Here is a 17515-nt window from a genome sequence, read left to right as displayed (position 1 = left end):
CATCTAAGGCAGAATGCAGTATAAAATGCAGTATGTTTGTAGATAATCTTAATCAATATAAGTCAAGAATAAAAGTTAGAATATAAACAGAAATAAGTATTAAAATTGCACAAGGCTTGTTACTGTTAATTTGAAATGAAGAATTCTTATCAAAGCAAAGGCAAGCCTGCCTCCCTGTCAACCTGCAAGTCTGTCAGAATTTACTGTTTGTAGACTCAGACTTATAATTAGATCATAGAAGTTAGCAAGTAAATTGAATTCTTCACTGCTCTAATAAGTTAGAAAATACAATTAAAGGATAGATTCTAGTTTTGTTAATATTAGTTAGATTAATAAGAGGAACTAAATTGAAAGAATTTAAGTTTCAAATGTGTCTCAAAGTAAACTAGAAGAACAAACTTGGAATGTGTTAGAGTTAATGGGTAACTCCTCACAGTTGAAATTCTTATCTAGCAAAGAATATTTCAAACCTGACAATTAGCTAAAATGCCCAGACTTTCCCTGGCGCCAAGTAGACCCAAGAAGTATTTTTAAGTATAAGAATAGTTAATCAAATTGGCAGGACCCCGATAAGAAAGAATGTTAGAAGGGGCCCAGTTGAAAATTTTTCTGAGAAAAACACAGCTTGTATTCTGAAATCATCAGAGCAAAGCTGAGATTTTACAGAGAGAAGAAAACCCTTAAAAACTCAGTTTTTAAGCAAAATATGAAATGTTTGAAATCAGAATATAAAGAGGAATAAATTGAGAATTATAAAAAGTCTAAACACTAGTTTATCAGAGGCATAATTAAAGAAATAAAGAAAATATAAAAGTTAAGCTCTGAATAGGATAGAAGCACAGTGCCCCCTACAGGCTTTTTAGAACAGTGCTAGCATTACAGGAAGAGGAGGAGCTTTCCAAATATGGCACAAGCGGTAACCTGAGATATTCAAATGCACTCTCCATATATGGCACAGCCAATCAATGCTAGAGGCCTGTGGCCAATCAAAGAAAAGCCCCATTTCTGACATCATGAGCTCTCAACGAATAGCAGTAAGACTTTTCAAACAAAGAACCTAGGGGTATTTAAACAAGAAACATGTATTGGAAAGTTGCTTTTTCTTTGGAGACACTGAGAGAACACAGCTCTCTGTGTTTCCCATTTTGAACCACCAAGAAAAGCCCATTGCTGGCAATGAATAAAGCTTGCTACTATCGCCATGCTTGCTTACCGAGTTTATTTTGAGTTTGTTTCAACGTTGCTTTTCAAGTTCATGTTTGAGCTTGCTTGAAATTTTGCTGCGGACACAACAAGAGATTGTATGCAACACTCTGAGAGGGATATTAGATGCTGGCTTTTGGACAAGGGTCAGAGAGGGGCTTTGTGGGTATTTCTATATTGTGAACTGGGCATTTTGGGATATTTCTATATTGTGAGCTGGGCATTTTGATATCACTTGGGTGCCTCACATGGCAGCAGTGCTTTTCAAAGGACACCAGAGGGGAGGCACTGCCTCACCTGCCTCCCCACCCACCCTGCAGAACGTGTGGGTTGTGGGTGCTTGAGTGCCTCACACAGCAGCAGTGCTTTTCAAAGGACACTGGTGGGGAGACACTGCCTCACCTGCCTCCCCACTCACCACACCTCCCTGCCCCCTTGAGACTCAAATTCAGTGGCTGACCCCAAGTTAAATGCAAGGGGAGGCGCGCAAGGGAAAAAACCCAGTGGCAGCACAGTGGGGAAAAGGCACCCTGGAGACTTTCAACATCTGCTTTCCTCCCACTGCTGCAGAAACCAGGGCTAGGCCACTCAGCTGGCAGCCTCTTCCCTCCCTCTGATTGGCTGCTTCCCTCTCCACGCGCAGCTGCCGTGACTGAGGCTCTCGTGCCGCTCCCTGTTCCTAGCCGCCTGTGATTGGTCGCGTAGCGGCGGGAAAAGGTCCCGCGCGCGCTCTCGCTTTGCGTTCTGGTGCTTCCTCCGCTAAGGCGCGAGCCTGTGAGAGGCATGAAGAAATCACTCCGGCCGGCCCACCACTGCTCATGCGCAATGTTGCCGCCCCGCCCCTGCCCCTCAGTAGCCTGGCGCGATCACCGCTTGTTGCAACATCGGGTGGCGTGAGCGAGGAAAGGCGGGCGCGCGCACCAACCGTCAGTTTCCCCCTCCCCGAGGGTATATAAGGGTCTCACCAGGCGCAGCTGTCTGTCTGCTGAGGGGTTATGTCAGTGTCGCCTGTGAAGCGGCCCAAGATGGAGTCGGCGCTGGAGCAGCTCAAGCAGCACACCACGGTGGTGGCCGACAGCGGGGACTTCCACGGTGAGAGCCGCCGCCTGCCCCAGTCGCACGCAGGGGCGCTGCCGGTGGGGCGCCCCCGTGTCCTGTGCCTGGCTGGCGGGGCGGGGGGCTTGAGGCAGGCTGCTCCCTGCGTAACTTTCTTGCCCACAGCTGGTCCCTTCTAGGCAGAAGGACAGAATGCACCCCCTCGCCATAGCCCACTCCTGTGCAGGTCTACTCAGAAGTAAGTGCCATTGTGGTCAACGGGGCTTACTCCCAGGTAAGTGTGGATAGGTTGCAGCCAAGCTCTTCTGCTGCGCCTGCCTTGGGAGGAGGAAGCAAAGGAAGAGAAGAAGCACCTTCCTGGGGCTCGATCCTGTGTGGAAGTTCTTCCCACTGTGGGCATTACATGGCCCCAGTAAGGGGGAGCTGAGCTTCAGAAGACTAGACCGGTGTTTCTCAACGAGTTACACTGGTACCACTCGGGGATGTGCGGTGGGTGGGGAGGTAGGTGAGGCAGAGCCTCCCCACTGGAGTACTTTGAAAAGTGCTGCTGCTGTGTGAGGCACAGAGCGTGTGAATTATGGGTGCTTGGGCGCCTCGCATAGCGGTGGCACTTTTTGAAGGACTCCAGAGGAAAGGCTCTGCCTCACCTGCCTCCCCACCCACTGCACATGATACCACTGGTGGTACTTGAAGCACCCCTGGAACCTGGCAGTGAGACCAGCAGCGAAGCATGACAGACAGCAGTAGGAGGCTCTGCTTGGTAGTCAGTGCTCCAAAGCATGCTTTTCAGTGCTTGACAAACCCCTCCTGTCCACCCTGAGCCTCTTACATGTGTTTGTCATGTCATATCTGACCTCCCAACCCAGACATAACTGGCGTTGTTGTCCATCACCAGTTACTTCCCATAGGTGCTTTCATATACAGTGAAGGACAAACATGGGATTAGATCAGTAATGCTTTATTTATCAGGTTGCTTTACCTGATCACTGTCACTTCGGTGGAAGCATAAAGGCAGTGGCAGTGCCAGGCTCTTCTCCCCCCCCCCCCCCCCGTTTACTAAAAGTGTGAAGTAGAAAGGGCAACTCAGCTGAGATTCTTGTCAGTCGAGATGTGCTTGTTCATGGACAATTTTTACCTCTTGTCCATTCACTGCTTAAAATTCAGTTGCCCAAAATGCATGAATGGTCTTATGCCATTGTATTGGTTTCAGATTATGTCTCATTGCTAAGCACCTAGATGAGAAAGAAGTTGAGTCATAATTCACATTCATTGCTGTTTGCTCTGTTGATCATACTCTAGTCTAGCAGAAAGTCTGAAAGCACTCTACAGATTGCAGTTTGTGGTTTGCTTTCTTTGCTGGATGCAGCATACTTTAAAAGTCAAATTGAAGTTGCCCACCATGGTAATTGTAGATGGAGCAAGAAGGCTGATAATGTGAGCAATTCTTGTGTTTGTGATCCCTAACTTAGATCACCCTGTAGTAAGAAGATCATGGAGTACTAAATCAGTTATTAATATCAAACGTCAGAGTATACAAAAGTATGTATACTACTAATAATGCAGTATTCTATAATACTAAGAATAATTAGTTAAGAATAATTAAAAAGAATAATAATTCTTCACCTCAGTGTTTTGTATTGTGCAAATGTCATCGTGAAAGGTCTTGAAAAATTTGCTACCTCCTGCAGTGTCATTGGCACTTAAAGAACACTAGTCATGCTGCAGTGTAATGAAATTGTCACACAATGTGACCAGTGTTTTTTGTTCTCTCTTGGTTTGGGCAGAAAATACCAGCCATGCTATGTACTGTACTGTGATGTGGGTGGAGAAAAGGTTGTCGCCTTTTCTGGAGTTTTTGCCTTGGACTCTGCCAGAAAATGCTGTAACATTTTCCAGATCCCAGCTCAGTTCTTTGTGGTCCTAATGAGATACTTTAATCTTTTATAAAGTTAAGCTGTTTAGTTTTGCAAGTGTGTGTGAACTTTGTTTGGATAATTTTCAGAAGCCAGAATCAGAAACTAAACAATTGCCCAGAGTACAGGGATTAGGACTCTGTGCTGACATTACTCCTTACTTCTCCCCATGGCTACCAGAATTAGCATACACTTCACAAGATGCGCATACTTGGCTCATGTATGTCGTCTATACAAGGTCCAGAATCTGATATTTTTTTACCTTGAATTTGGGTTACCTAAGTAAGCATGTGTGACCCAAATTAAAAGCCACTCAAAGAATGTCAAAGAAGAGGAACTGTTTAAACAAGCAAAGGGATATTCTTGTAAATAGTTTTATGAAAGACATTGAAATCTTCCTGTTGCTGAACAAGTGATTGCATCCTGCTCATGGGTAGTGAGTTAGCAGACTGACACAGGGCAAAGTCCCCTGCAAATTATGGTTAAAAATTGTAGAACAGGACAGATTATTCTGAAAAGTGTATTTTTAAAGGTTGTATTTAACAAACAAGAAAATGTTCCATAAAATCATCTTGAGATTTGAGGCATGGTGGGAAGGGAAATTGGTTATTTTGAAGATTTATACTCTGTGTTTTGATCCCAGTGATCCTCATGGCAGCTTACAAAAGACTACAGTAATACAAAAACTGTACGCACTTTGTCCATTGGGGAAGTTACTGCATGGCCCATACTGAGTTAGGAAAAGTTTGTTTTATCAGTCATTGGTCACCAGCTTTGTGCTTAAGAGAAGCTGGTGTTTTTATATTTACCCAACAAATATTGCTTAACATTTTTATGAATGTTTGAATGCATGTCCTCCTTTGGATGGTTTGGAGATGATTATTGGTGCAAAGGCATTCCAATTAACAAGATTAGAGTTCAATAATAGCCAGTTTCATCATATGAAACTCATCTTTTAAATGTTGTGGTACTGTATTTAGTTTTTCAAAATGGCTTCAGGTACATTGGGCGTTGTCATTTTAAGACATGTTGCTAAACATCAATAGCATTTGTTCTCATATTGCAATTGTCATAGTATGTGGCTGGGGATTATGTTGTCAGTATAATCCTAGACACACTGCTTGTTGCAACATGAACTGTGCAGCAGTCATACTTGCAAGGCGCTTCTTATTTCAGAAGCAGCGTGATCTGTAATCTTAAGACAAACTACTCTCTGCCATATCTATTGGAATGGGACATTCCACAAATATGATGGTGGTTCTGGGTACTTGCTGAAAGGTTTGAAACTTTGGGGGATTAAGGAGGAGAAAGGAGAACAAAGGAAAAGAACGAAGGAGGACAAAGCCTCCAAATCTGAGTATTCAAAAGATTCCTAGAGAGGCATAACTCTTCCTATCCAGGAGGGACAGGGTTGGGAGAGGGAAAGAACTGCAGTTCTGTAGAAAGAAAGTTGGACTAATTTGGAAGTGAACACAGAGGGAACAAACTGGAAATAATTGATGGGGGCTGGATCTGAATGTTCTTACAGAAGACTCCTGCAACGGTGTGATTCAGAGCATGCTTACTTTGAAGTTGGCTCCACTGCATCCAGTGGAACTTACTCCTAGGAAGATGTGCTTGGTGCAACAAGATGTGCTTTATTGTGGCACTCCTCTTGTGGTGGTTATTATGAGATCATGGACAAAATATATGAAGTGCTTTCTGAAAGTGCAGTGTATAAACTGTCAGGTTTCTGCTGAATTACCTGAGAGTAGAGCCACCCAGGAGCATGTCCCCAGGCTGGGTAGCCACAGCAGCAAGAGGAGAGAGCCTGCCTCAACCCCTGCGGCTGGCAGGAGAGATAGAACCACGGGGCTGCCACAGACAGACCCTCACGTCCACTCAGAGGGCAGTAGCAAGACCAGAGGGGATTGGCCTTCAGACTGTGGGAAGCAAGCCATGGCAAGCTGTGACTGGACACTCAGTGGTAAACTTCACCTGTTCCTGAGCCTGGCGCTGGGACCATGGGGGACCAAGCCAGTCCCTGACCAACTGGGTGGACCACCGGCAGACATCTCAAAGCACCAGGGCTCATTGTTGCCCCCTTGCTTGCCAGTCTACAGGGGCAACACCGCCCACAAGCCCAGTCCACTCCAGGGGTGGGAAGCAGTCCCTGCAGCCTGGCTAGCAGGCAGAGCAGGAGGGCAAGGCATAAGTGAGGAGAGGAAGGGAAGGCTCAGGGATTATAACACTCACAGGGAGGTAGGGGCAGAGCCTAAAGGGGCTGGTCTCCAGTTTAAAGCCCCGCCCAGCCAGGGATTGAGGGCAGAACTGGCTAGGACTCTGGCTGGAGCAGATGCTGATTATTTCCCCTTACCCTGAGTAATGCCCCAGCCACCTCAGTGGGGCTACTTGGTTCTGGGCCAGCAAATTCACTGGCACAGATCAGAGTAGCCAGGTGTAATGCTAGACTGCTTGGGAGGGGGGTTAGGATCCAGCCTAAGTGCTGGAGACTGGTCCCACCCCTTCCTGAGCACTGCCCTCCCACTGGTGCACTCTCCACCTACCCAAAAATGTACCCAAAATGCCCTCCTGTAAACCTCTACGCCAGTTTCCTTGGAGTAATAGGAACTTATTTTCCGCTGGCCCAGATCTGGTGTGGGGGAGTCTGGCACACGTCCTCATCCTGGCCTCTCCAGCTCCTTATGGCACGTTTGCAACATTCCCTTGCACATGCCTGACCTCGTCTGATCTCAGAAGCTAAACAGGGTCAGGCCTGGTTAGTACTTGGATGGGGACTGCCTGGGAATACTGGGTGCTGCAGGCTTATACCATAGTCTTTCGAGACTGAAGGTTGCCAACCTGACCAGCGCAGGTGATGTACACTGGCCCAACAAGCGCTTTGGATTGCGCTCTATAAGTGTTTTTTGTCAAAATAGTGACTTACCGTATCTGTGAATTCCTTCACAAGTTGGTAGTGGTATTATTATAGCTGCAAGGGGCTCACAGTCTAATAATTACAAGGGATGAAGCGGAGGAAGAGAATTGCATCTGTTCATAGACAATGAACTGGTTTACTGTGAGACTCTAGTTGCACAAGTTTAACATAAGATTAGAATAGTATATGTGTGCATACTAATCAATATATTAATTCATTAACAGTATTCATGTACTGCTTTTCAACAAAAAGTTCACAAAGCGGTTTACAGAGAAAATCCAATATCTAATGGCTCCCTGTCCCAAAATGGCTCACAATCTAAAAAGATGCAACACCAGCAGACAGCCACTAGAAAAGACACTGCTGGGGTGAGGTGGGCCAGTTACTCTGAGGTGGACCAGAACCACATATGTGGGTTCTACTTCAGTATAATGTATTATGCCCAACACATGGATGCCAGGTATGTCTGATATATGGAACAAGTAAACACAGTCCTACTGACACTATGCACAAACTCTATACAATTGAAGCCTTCTGATTGCAGTCCAGTATCTGCAATGCAGCTAACATCTTGATCTGTGTACAGAAGGATTAGTCATGTGCAACCAGTTTTTTTTCCATTTGTTTCAACACAGAAACCTTCTAAGCACCACTTACTTCCCTATATTTCAGAATGAGATTATGGTTAGCAAGGTTGTATTCTCCTGCTGCAACAAATAGCTCACTAATGTGCATAGTTTGCACACGCACACAAAAGCTGCTGTCGGACTTCTTGGACAAATATATAATACTGTTTGTGTCTATGATATGTTATTTTTGAGAAGCTTGGGTATGTGATGCCTTTTACAGTCTTGAAAACTTGAGGTTATGGTTTGCTCAACCAGTGACTGTCTTCTGCAAGAAGAAACTAGAAATTATGCATTAATGCAGGGGATGCAGTATTAAAGCAAAAAAATGGTTTGTAGTAGTGAGATGGGAAAAGGTGTGTTTGGAATAAGTAGTACTACCTCATTCCTTTTAAATGAGGAAGTTCAAACAATAAGCAGTTTGCATAATAGATTTCTTAATCTTTGGTCTTAAGTTATATTTGACAGTTAAAGGTTTTCATATCTAAATGACTGCTCAAAAAAACAACTTTATAACTGGTAGGCCTACTTTCTCTGTTCTGAAAAATGCTGACTGTGAACATAATTGTACTTAAAGCAAGAATTTATTATGACTGTTGGGTATCAGGTTTTTTTAAGTGCAGTCAGCCAAGACATGGTTGAATGTTCCCAATCTGGACAAACTTCTCTTTAGTGGAGGATTGTGTCTCTGGAAACAGAGATGGTGTCCAAAAAAAAAAAAGCAGCTTCTGAGCTGTAACCAGTCAGCCTCTTGCAATCCAGATTATAGCATTACAAAAACAGATTTTGAAGTGTAGGCTCTTGACAGGCTCTATTATTTGAATCTGTTTACATTATGCAATGATTAACTGAAATTGTCTTTTTGTACACTAAATCATGGTTTTCCATGCTGAGGAAATATTGAAAGATCAGCCCTCTGTGCTCACATTGGAAATTAGCCATTTTATTAGAATCTTGGATGATGGCTTGTGAAATCTTCAATATAAGATTGTATATTGAGTCTGAGAGCTTGGTAAAACTTGTTTTTAATGTCAACAGTTCATGTGTTCTACCTGTATGAATTAAATCTTTTCAAAACATGGGAAAGAAGACCCTAAATCTATTACTGTGTCTTGTTTTGCCTGTGTGCTGGTGATATGAGAAAATTTCTGCTTCAGTGGCTGTTTTTCACCTTTAAAACTGCACAGGGTGGGGAGGTTCTCTGTCCTAAGCATGGAGTTGCCCTGAATGTGGTTGCTCTTCCATCTATTGTATTAAAACAGGAGCTTCCAGTTAGAAGCACATTTGGATTATACATGCATATGTCTAGTTTGAATCCAAACCTCCATTTACAGTCTGAAGTTGTATACAGTACTTTACACAGCTATCTCTGTGAAAAGTAGGTGGCAACGTCTTCCTTAGGCTGATCATCTTGTGCCCAATGACTTTCCCACAGATTGATTAACCAGCTTGGCAGTTGTTACTATTTTCTGTGTAATACCTGTTTTAAAAAGTATCTATTTAATAGTTGTTGACAAGAATTATTATACTGTTGGGATAGCTTGTTAACTATTGCTCCATCTTTTTCATATTCTTAAGAAAATACCATTTAGTAAACTCAAGTTGGTGATTTTTTTTTTTGCTGCTTTTCTTTCTATAGCTATTGAGGAATACCAGCCTCTAGATGCCACTACCAATCCTTCTCTGATATTAGCTGCTGCCCAGATGCCATCTTACCAGCAGTTGGTAGAAGATGCTATAGCATATGGGAGGAAACTTGGTGGGTGAGTACATTCCATTATTTTCAAACTCAGCAGTTATGACTTCTAACTGTGGCACATGTTTAGTTTTTCAATACAACACTGCTGTGTTATAGTCTAAGAACTCATGCCTCTAGCCATCAACCACTGCCTAGTTTTGTTAGCCATACCCCTGAGACGATAATACAAATTCAAACAATCATACTATTGCCGTACCACCATATGATCCTTTTCTTCCTATATTCTTTTTTCCTCGGTGTTCATTATTTTCATTTGTAACTTCATACTTGCAGATCAGAAGATGACCAGGTTAAAAATGTTTGTGACAAGCTTTTTGTGTTGTTTGGGGCAGAAATACTGAAGAGGATACCTGGACGTGTGTCTACAGAAGTAGATGCAAGGTGTGTCTCAAACCTATTTATAATTGCTTATAGATTTCCAAATAAAAGCAACATGTTTTAAGCAATAAAAGTTACGATTATTTGTTCAGTTTATATCCTGCCCTGTCCCATGGTCTAAGAGCAGTTTGTAGTTTTTTTGTCAACATAGTAATTCTGCAGTTGAAAGTGTAAGTGTACTTATAGGAAAGGAGATACAGGTCCAACCTTGTTATACACGAATTTGACTCAACACGAATGGCCACTGCAAATGAGAAGGAATGTGCTAATCCCTGGAGAAGGGGGGAAACGTATCCCTTTAAAATCAGTTTAAAAAACTGAACAGTCCTTTAACAATAGCCTCCTTAATGAGAGAGAGAGAGAGAGGGCAGCTGGCTGACAATCCATCAATCCTTCTCTCTCCAGGTGACCCCTCCCTTCCCCCTGAGCATGTGAAAGAAAGGTGATCACTTTGCATTGGTGAAGGGAGGGACTGAGTGAAGTGCCTTTGTAAGCACTTGGACTGATTGATGGATTGTCTTCTTAAATGACTCTTACCTTACATCACAAAGGTCAACAAGGCTGTTTTTAAATCACTGGAGCAAAGAAACTTTGTTTTTAAAATTGATTTGCTATAGTGCATTTTTTGCCATCCACATGCAAATGGAATGCAAATGGAATATGGAATTCCATATTCGCTTGGAATGGAACCCATGCAAATAATGAGGCTCAACCTGTATAGTGTATATAAGCATAGGTGAAAATGTGCACATTTGTGTTGGTAAAACAGCCCTCTGATTCCCTGACTTGCTGATATAAAGTGTATTGATCTCACAATTTTTCTTACAAAGGTGTGTTTAACAGGGCAGAGTAAATCCCAGGGAATACAAACTTGCTAAGGCACAGTGATGCAGTAGTAACTTCCAAGGCAGTGATTCCAAAGTATAGAAACACTTAATATAAAGTGTATTGCATATGCTGTGTTGAGTAAATGGTAATATGAGCTAAAGATAAAAAGGTTTGTAATCTTTACAAAAATCTCTTTGTTTCAAAGGCTGTCTTTTGACATGGAAGGTATGGTTAAGAGGGCCAGGCACTTTATAGATCTTTATAAGGAGGCAGGTATTAGTAAAGATCGTATCCTCATCAAGCTGTCATCAACTTGGGAAGGCATCCAGGCTGGCAAGTAAGTTTAGACCTGAAGGGGTTGTGTTTGTTATTTAATTTATAAATAACTTTTATTGTACTTAGTACTAAGTTGTTACTGTTGTACTTTATTGTACTGTAAGTTGGGGGGGAAGTGGGGTATAAATTCATTAAATACATAAATATCCAGTTGTTGGCAATATTCAGTATTGCACTTCTTTGCTGCCTTTCTTGAGTGGAACCTTATGAAGTTTAGGGCCAATCCTATCTTTTTCCTCTCCAAATGATGCAACTGTACCTTCAAAACAGTGTGGAGCCACTCACTTACAGCGGCAGCCCAGTTCCATGATATGGCATGTTGCCTTTAGCTAATGTTCCAGAGGAATAAAGTCACATAGGAATGGGCTGTTAGTTTCTGATATTTTAGCAGTGTCTGTTCCAAAGTTGGAACTTTAAGCAAGGCAACCACTGCCATTTCTTTAAATTAGTAATGTGATTGTGCATGTACAACCTCCTGATTTTAGAAATGGGCTATGTCAGAATGCCAGATGCAAGGGAGGGCACCAGGATGAGGTCTCTTGTTATCTGGTGTGCTCACTGGGGCATTTGGTGGGCCGCTGTGAGATACAGGAAGCTGGACTAGATGGGCCTATGGCCTGATCCAGTGGGGCTGTTCTTATGTTCTTATGATTGAACATTGAGTGCGTGTTGCAAAATACTGTACCATGTCTTATTCTATTAGTATAATGAAATATAATCACATATGGTGGGGAAAATAATTTTTTTCTGAGTCAACTTATTTTTATAGGATTCTTGAAGAACAGCATGGGATCCACTGCAACATGACCTTGCTGTTTTCCTTTGCTCAGGCTGTTGCTTGTGCAGAGGCAGGGGTCACCCTTATTTCTCCTTTTGTTGGTCGTATCTTGGATTGGCATATTGCAAATACAGGCAAAAAATTCTATGAGCCATCAGAGGACCCAGGTAATGTTGGAGTGAATGTGGTTAACAAACTTAGATTTACACATCAAAACAAAAATTTAGTATTTTGGAATTAAGTCTCTGACATTTAGTTGAATTTGTATAATATAAAATGGAGTCATTTTGTATATCAAATGTATTGCTTTTTAAATTACTTTGTAGGGGTGAAAAGTGTCACTAAAATCTACCATTACTACAAAAAGTTTGGCTATAAAACAATTGTGATGGGAGCTTCATTTCGAAACACTGGAGAAATCAAAGCACTGACTGGCTGTGACTATCTTACCATTTCACCCAAACTTCTGAGCGAGCTTAGTAAAGATAGCAGCAAACTAACTCCAATGCTCAGTGTCAAAGATGGTAAGTTTTCTTCCCCACTAACACATTGTATGTTGTAGTCTTAGTGAGGCTTTTCTACTGAAGGTGATTTAGTAAAAGGACAGTATGATAGTGATCTTTCCCTGCTTCCTCAGTTTATTGTTGACAATTATTGTAACTGACTAGCACTGTTATGACCATGGAGGTCTTCAAGGTGTTTTTAAAACCTCTTTTTCCATAAATTATGTTGAATCTGTTATTGGAGCATTTATAATTAGTGTGTACACACTCATTATCCATGGATTTGAACCAGCAGATTTTACTTATTGCAGGTCCCAACCCACGTTTGGAGAGCCTCACTGTAACTCCCGGACACAAATGGAATATTTTTCCAGTCAAACCTAGAAGGAGTTCTGAGGTGTGAGGAAGTCATGTGCAACCTCCCCAGGCCTTCTGGAGACCTCAAAGGCACTTCTGGTTTTTGGCAAAAACTGGAAGTGCCTTTTGGAGGCCTCCAGACGGTGCATCTGGGAGGTCCTTGAGGCCCTCCCCACAAATTCCATTATCCACAGGGGATCTGAGAACAGATCCCCCACAGATACTGAGAGCCAGCTGTACTGTGAAAATCTTGAAGAACCCAGATCTGTGAGGTGTCAAAGTCTCTAATCTGTGTTGCATTGAAAGATCAACAACAATTTTTAAAACTGGAACATTTCTAGCTTGCAATAGTTTACTGGTTCTTTTCTTTGATTCTGCAAGGCCTCTTAAAAATGATGTATTTATTGGCAAAATTGTGATAGTTTGTATTTTATCTCCTGCTTTTATAGTATTGTATTTATATTGACCACTTTGGGCTGCATAGTCAGGAAATGCAAGATTGATGTGTATATAAATAATTTGTAAAATTTGTATAAACTGAAAGCAGTTTATACAAACAGCTTTGCCTTCATCCCATATTTTCACTTGCTGTGGTGAGTGTGTTGTCTGTCCTCTCAACCATAACCTCCCTTGCAGCTGTGAAGGTGGAGGAGGGGACAGAGATTGTCCTGACAATTGTATTGTGCTCCAAGGTTGGGAGAAAGGTTGAGGGGTTTCACCACAGTACCAGAGTACTGCATTAGCACAGGTTCTATAGATCTGGAGCAGGAAAGGGAGTTGGGGACTTAGTACAGCTCACAAATGCAACAACCAAATAAGTACTTAGCAAGCACAGTCAAAACAAGTATCCTCCCCTCCTCCCTCCAGCTTGGGGCTGAAGAGAATAGGTCAGGGGTTCTTGCTATTGGCAAGAACGTGTGACACAGCTTTAGTGTCTTCATTGGGTTTGTGAGCATGTTGGACCAGACATGCATAGAACAAGAGTACCGTGTAATCTGTGTTATAGAAGTTTACATAAGGGTGGAATTATGTTGTATAACTCAGTCACTGATGACCAGTCAAAGGTCTGATCATTGCAGGAACATGACCTAGGATCTGCCAGATAACTGTAGGGTGGGTTCTTTTAGTTAATAATAATTTTATTTTTATCCCGCCTTTCTCCCCGAAGGGACTCAAGGCGCCTAGTTAGGCCTAGTATTACTCTGATTTAGGTAAGTACAGTAGTAAATGCCCCTAAGCTCTGTCTTGGGGACTTAGTGCTGAGGCCTTTTCTGCTCAAGGGTACTTCTGTCAGCATTTTATACCTTTCCAAGCAAAGTGGTAATATGTACATAGCCCCTTCTTATTCTTAGTTGCATGGAGGTCAGTTCTTCTACCTATCCATAACAATGACATCAGCAAACTATATGTAGATAGCAATGTCATCTCCAGTTTGCTAAGAAAATTCCACAGGATGGTACAGGAACACAGTAAAGTCTGCTAAACAATATGTAGATATTATGTGATATTTATTATTCCTCAGTATGACAGGTTCAGCAAAATATAATTTTGATCCTCTGTGCCCAAGGAAGGATATATATAGTTCAGTGTTGTGAGCAGCATATGACTTTCTTATCAGAGATCACTACCTCTAGGCATTACCTGTTTCCTTATGTCCTGTGGCCCCCTTGACAGTGTTTGGTATGTGTTAATTCAGCAAATTACCATAGGAGCAGCAGAAGTTGGTTTTTCCTTTCTTTCATACCTACTATATGAACACATCAAACCTGTAGATTAAAGTAGGACCTGACTCCATTTGGTTCTTTCCACTTGTAAAGCACTCTCAAACATAGCACCCAAGTCAAAGATGAAGAGGCAAGGGTCTTGCTTTGGCTCTATAGTTGCCAAGTACTCAAATACCTTACAAATGCAGAGTCAAGCCAACAAGCCCCTCTCTTCTGTGTTTGGACCCAGGGGAGCAGAGCAGGGGATTGTCCCTAGTGTAGTTCTGCATTTTGGAATTGTAGCATGAGGCCTGGCACAAGACCTTACCCTTTGGCAAAGTGGTCTCATGCTAGAAACACTTGATTTATTTTACTGCGATTTTTGCTGTGAGGCTCCTTGTAACAACAAATACTTGATTACCAAAAGTTTTGGCCAGTCAAACTTGTTAACTTCTGACTCCTGTATTTCTAAAACACAGTTGTTTCATGCATCCTTTAATGCAGCTCAAGCATCTGACCTTGAGAAGATTCATTTGGATGAGAAGACATTCCGTTGGCTTCATAATGAAGACCAAATGGCTGTGGAGAAGTTGTCTGATGGAATCAGAAAGTTTGCTGCAGATGCAGTCAAATTAGAGCAGATGATAAAGGTACAATTAAGACATTTTTGTCTTGGTATGGATCCTTCTACCAGATCCTTCAGTACAGTACCTGTTATTCGGTGCTGCTGCCTTCCTTCTGTGGTGCTTCCTTGGTTGCTGATATTAAGTCATAGCATGATCTTATTCACAGGTTAAGTTGCAGGTTTTCTGATTACTATTGGTGAACGGAAGTATAAATCATTTATTGGCACTTGCTGAGGTAAAGTGTGGGTTGGCATTTGCCTCTTTAAGAGGAAAGTTGAAGATATAGATATGTTAAGTGACCATATAGTTAAAACTAATAACCAGATACTGCTGTGGAATGTTTTGTCCACATTGAGTGCTTGGGATGGTAAGCTTTTCTCCCTTATGCCTCAAAGCTCTCTACATTTACACTTCACAGGTGCCCAAAATCAGACAGCAGTGCTGAATTTAAGAAGCCAGGGTATCCACATACTTTATGCTACAGTTGGTCTTTAAAAAGAGGAACTCAAGGCTGGGCTTGAGCCCTTAAGGCTTTTTAGCACTAAAGCTTTGAAATACAGTTCTCCTGAAAACTGGAGCTCAAAAGATGTTGGCAATGTAACCTGTTTGTTCTTTCCCCGCATCTGACTCTTCATTAGTTGCCATAATGGAATGCAAAGTCTGAAAATGAACATAAGCTATGCCTACATGTTTGTAAATACACCAGAATTGACTAGTGCTAAATTCTTGTAGTAGTGGATTTGACTGTAATGTTTTGTATGATTAGGGTATCTGTTAAAAGTCTGACCTTTTCCCCCTCCTCCTCTTAGGAACGAATGCTGGGATCTGCAAATGGAAAGTAGCCACATCAAACTTCTTGGATGCTGAACAGAAATATCCAAAAGCTACTCTTGAATGGATTTCCTTTGTTTATGGTTTTTATATGACTTTGCACAGAAAAGATTTGCGCTGTGTGTAGCTGTTTTATATATATCAAAATCAATGCTATCATGAGAATTCACTGGTTAGGGATCAAACAGTTCTTTTCACATAGAATGTAAATTGCAGATGACTAAAGGACCAATTAATTGGACAGTTTTTTCCTGTAAGATGGTATTAATAAATTCTTGGTACATCAAGGCTGCCATTACTTCAGGTGTAAAAGGTACTATGTGGTGTTTCTAATTTCTAGCAAGCTTTGTGGCTTGCAGTCTTATAGGTGAGTCCTACATTTGAAGAGAAGTGATGTTGAATTAAAGAATTATGATAGATAAGGCCTTCATGCTATAATGGACACTTGGCTCAAAGCACTGGTGAGGGATGATACATTTTTTCCATGGAAGAACAAAACACAAGCATAGATGTAATTTGGCTGTAGCAAATGGATTTGAAAAGGTGATTCACTTGAGATATTGCATAAAACAATGATTAAGACACTTTTTAACTACCATTTGACATGATACCATGGTTTGCAATCAACCTGCAAACTCATCTCGGATTGTGTTTTTGCTACATAATGTGCTTTGAATTGGCAAATGATATAACAGTTCTGTATCTAGATGCACAGGAGTGTTTGAGCAGGTTGAAAATATAGCAGGCAGCTAGCTATAAACTGGTTTGTATATTTTACTACTCAGACCATTGTTTTGGGTTCTAAACTGTGATTAGGGCAAGCCATATTTTGGGGTGATGTCTAAATTGAGGTTTTTCCTTTCTTGCAGTTGGGTGGGTATGATTTCCTGTGGTGGCTTTACCTCAATTGCCTATGTTAAACAGGTAATAAACTTATATTCCAACTTAGTTTTGGGTATGGAGCTAACTGGCTACCAGTTTTCCTTGCCACTAGTAGAACAAATTAACTTTTTGTATGTTTGCATTCTTTAATGTGTTGCATTTGATAATCTGAACTTTTCATACTTAAAATAAATGGAGCCACTGTACATGTGCTTATTTCTCAAATGTCAAGAATTTGGCATGTCTGGTGAGAGACGACTAATATAGCAATAGTAACTTTCACAGGTATCTTACTACTAGTTTGTGGAACAGCATGAACGTGTAGGTCACAACCATCCCACTGCAGCATGGTTGTCCAACTTCAACATCTTGCATAAGTCAAGCCTCTATGCATGTTTACTTACAGTCCCTGCTGAGTTCTAAGGGGGCCTATTCCTTTAGGAGTGCACCCTTTGAGCATAGCTTGTATGTTAGCTTGTTTGTAGGATAGTACAGTTACCATGAGCAAGTTCTAGCTAGCAATGTGCACTGCTTTGTTAGTAGACATTGGGCAGTGGGACTTCCTTTAGCTGCAGGTTTTATCTGGATTTAACCCAATGTAGGTTCTGAACTCATGTCAGGAAGGCCCAGAGGACCTCTGGATGCAACTGGAAATGCCTTCTGGAGTGGCCTTCCTGTGCCTCATAACATGTCTGAAGGTTCTCTAAAGCTTCTCTGCAGATTTCAATATCTGTGGGAACAGATCCCCTCTGGATACTGAGGGTCAATCTGTATTGATTTCCTGAACTGAAAGGTATCTGTAACTGACCTGGGACTGAT

General features: G+C 41.9%; 1 protein-coding gene across 1 annotated transcript; it reads left to right on the top strand.

Annotated features, from left to right (window-relative positions):
• Positions 1–2065: 2065 nt before the first annotated feature.
• On the top strand, positions 2066–16902 carry TALDO1 (transaldolase 1). Its single transcript, XM_066610467.1, has 8 exons — positions 2066–2295; positions 9355–9478; positions 9748–9855; positions 10886–11017; positions 11786–11961; positions 12121–12318; positions 14862–15007; positions 15793–16902. The coding sequence occupies exons 1-8, from the start codon at positions 2199–2201 to the stop codon at positions 15823–15825; spliced, it is 1014 nt and encodes a 337-aa protein (XP_066466564.1). The 5' UTR covers positions 2066–2198; the 3' UTR covers positions 15826–16902.
• Positions 16903–17515: the final 613 nt, after the last annotated feature.

Source organism: Tiliqua scincoides, chromosome 1, assembly GCF_035046505.1.
Source record: "Tiliqua scincoides isolate rTilSci1 chromosome 1, rTilSci1.hap2, whole genome shotgun sequence".
NCBI lineage: Eukaryota > Metazoa > Chordata > Lepidosauria > Squamata > Scincidae > Tiliqua > Tiliqua scincoides.
This window is presented reverse-complemented; position numbering and strand designations above follow the sequence as displayed.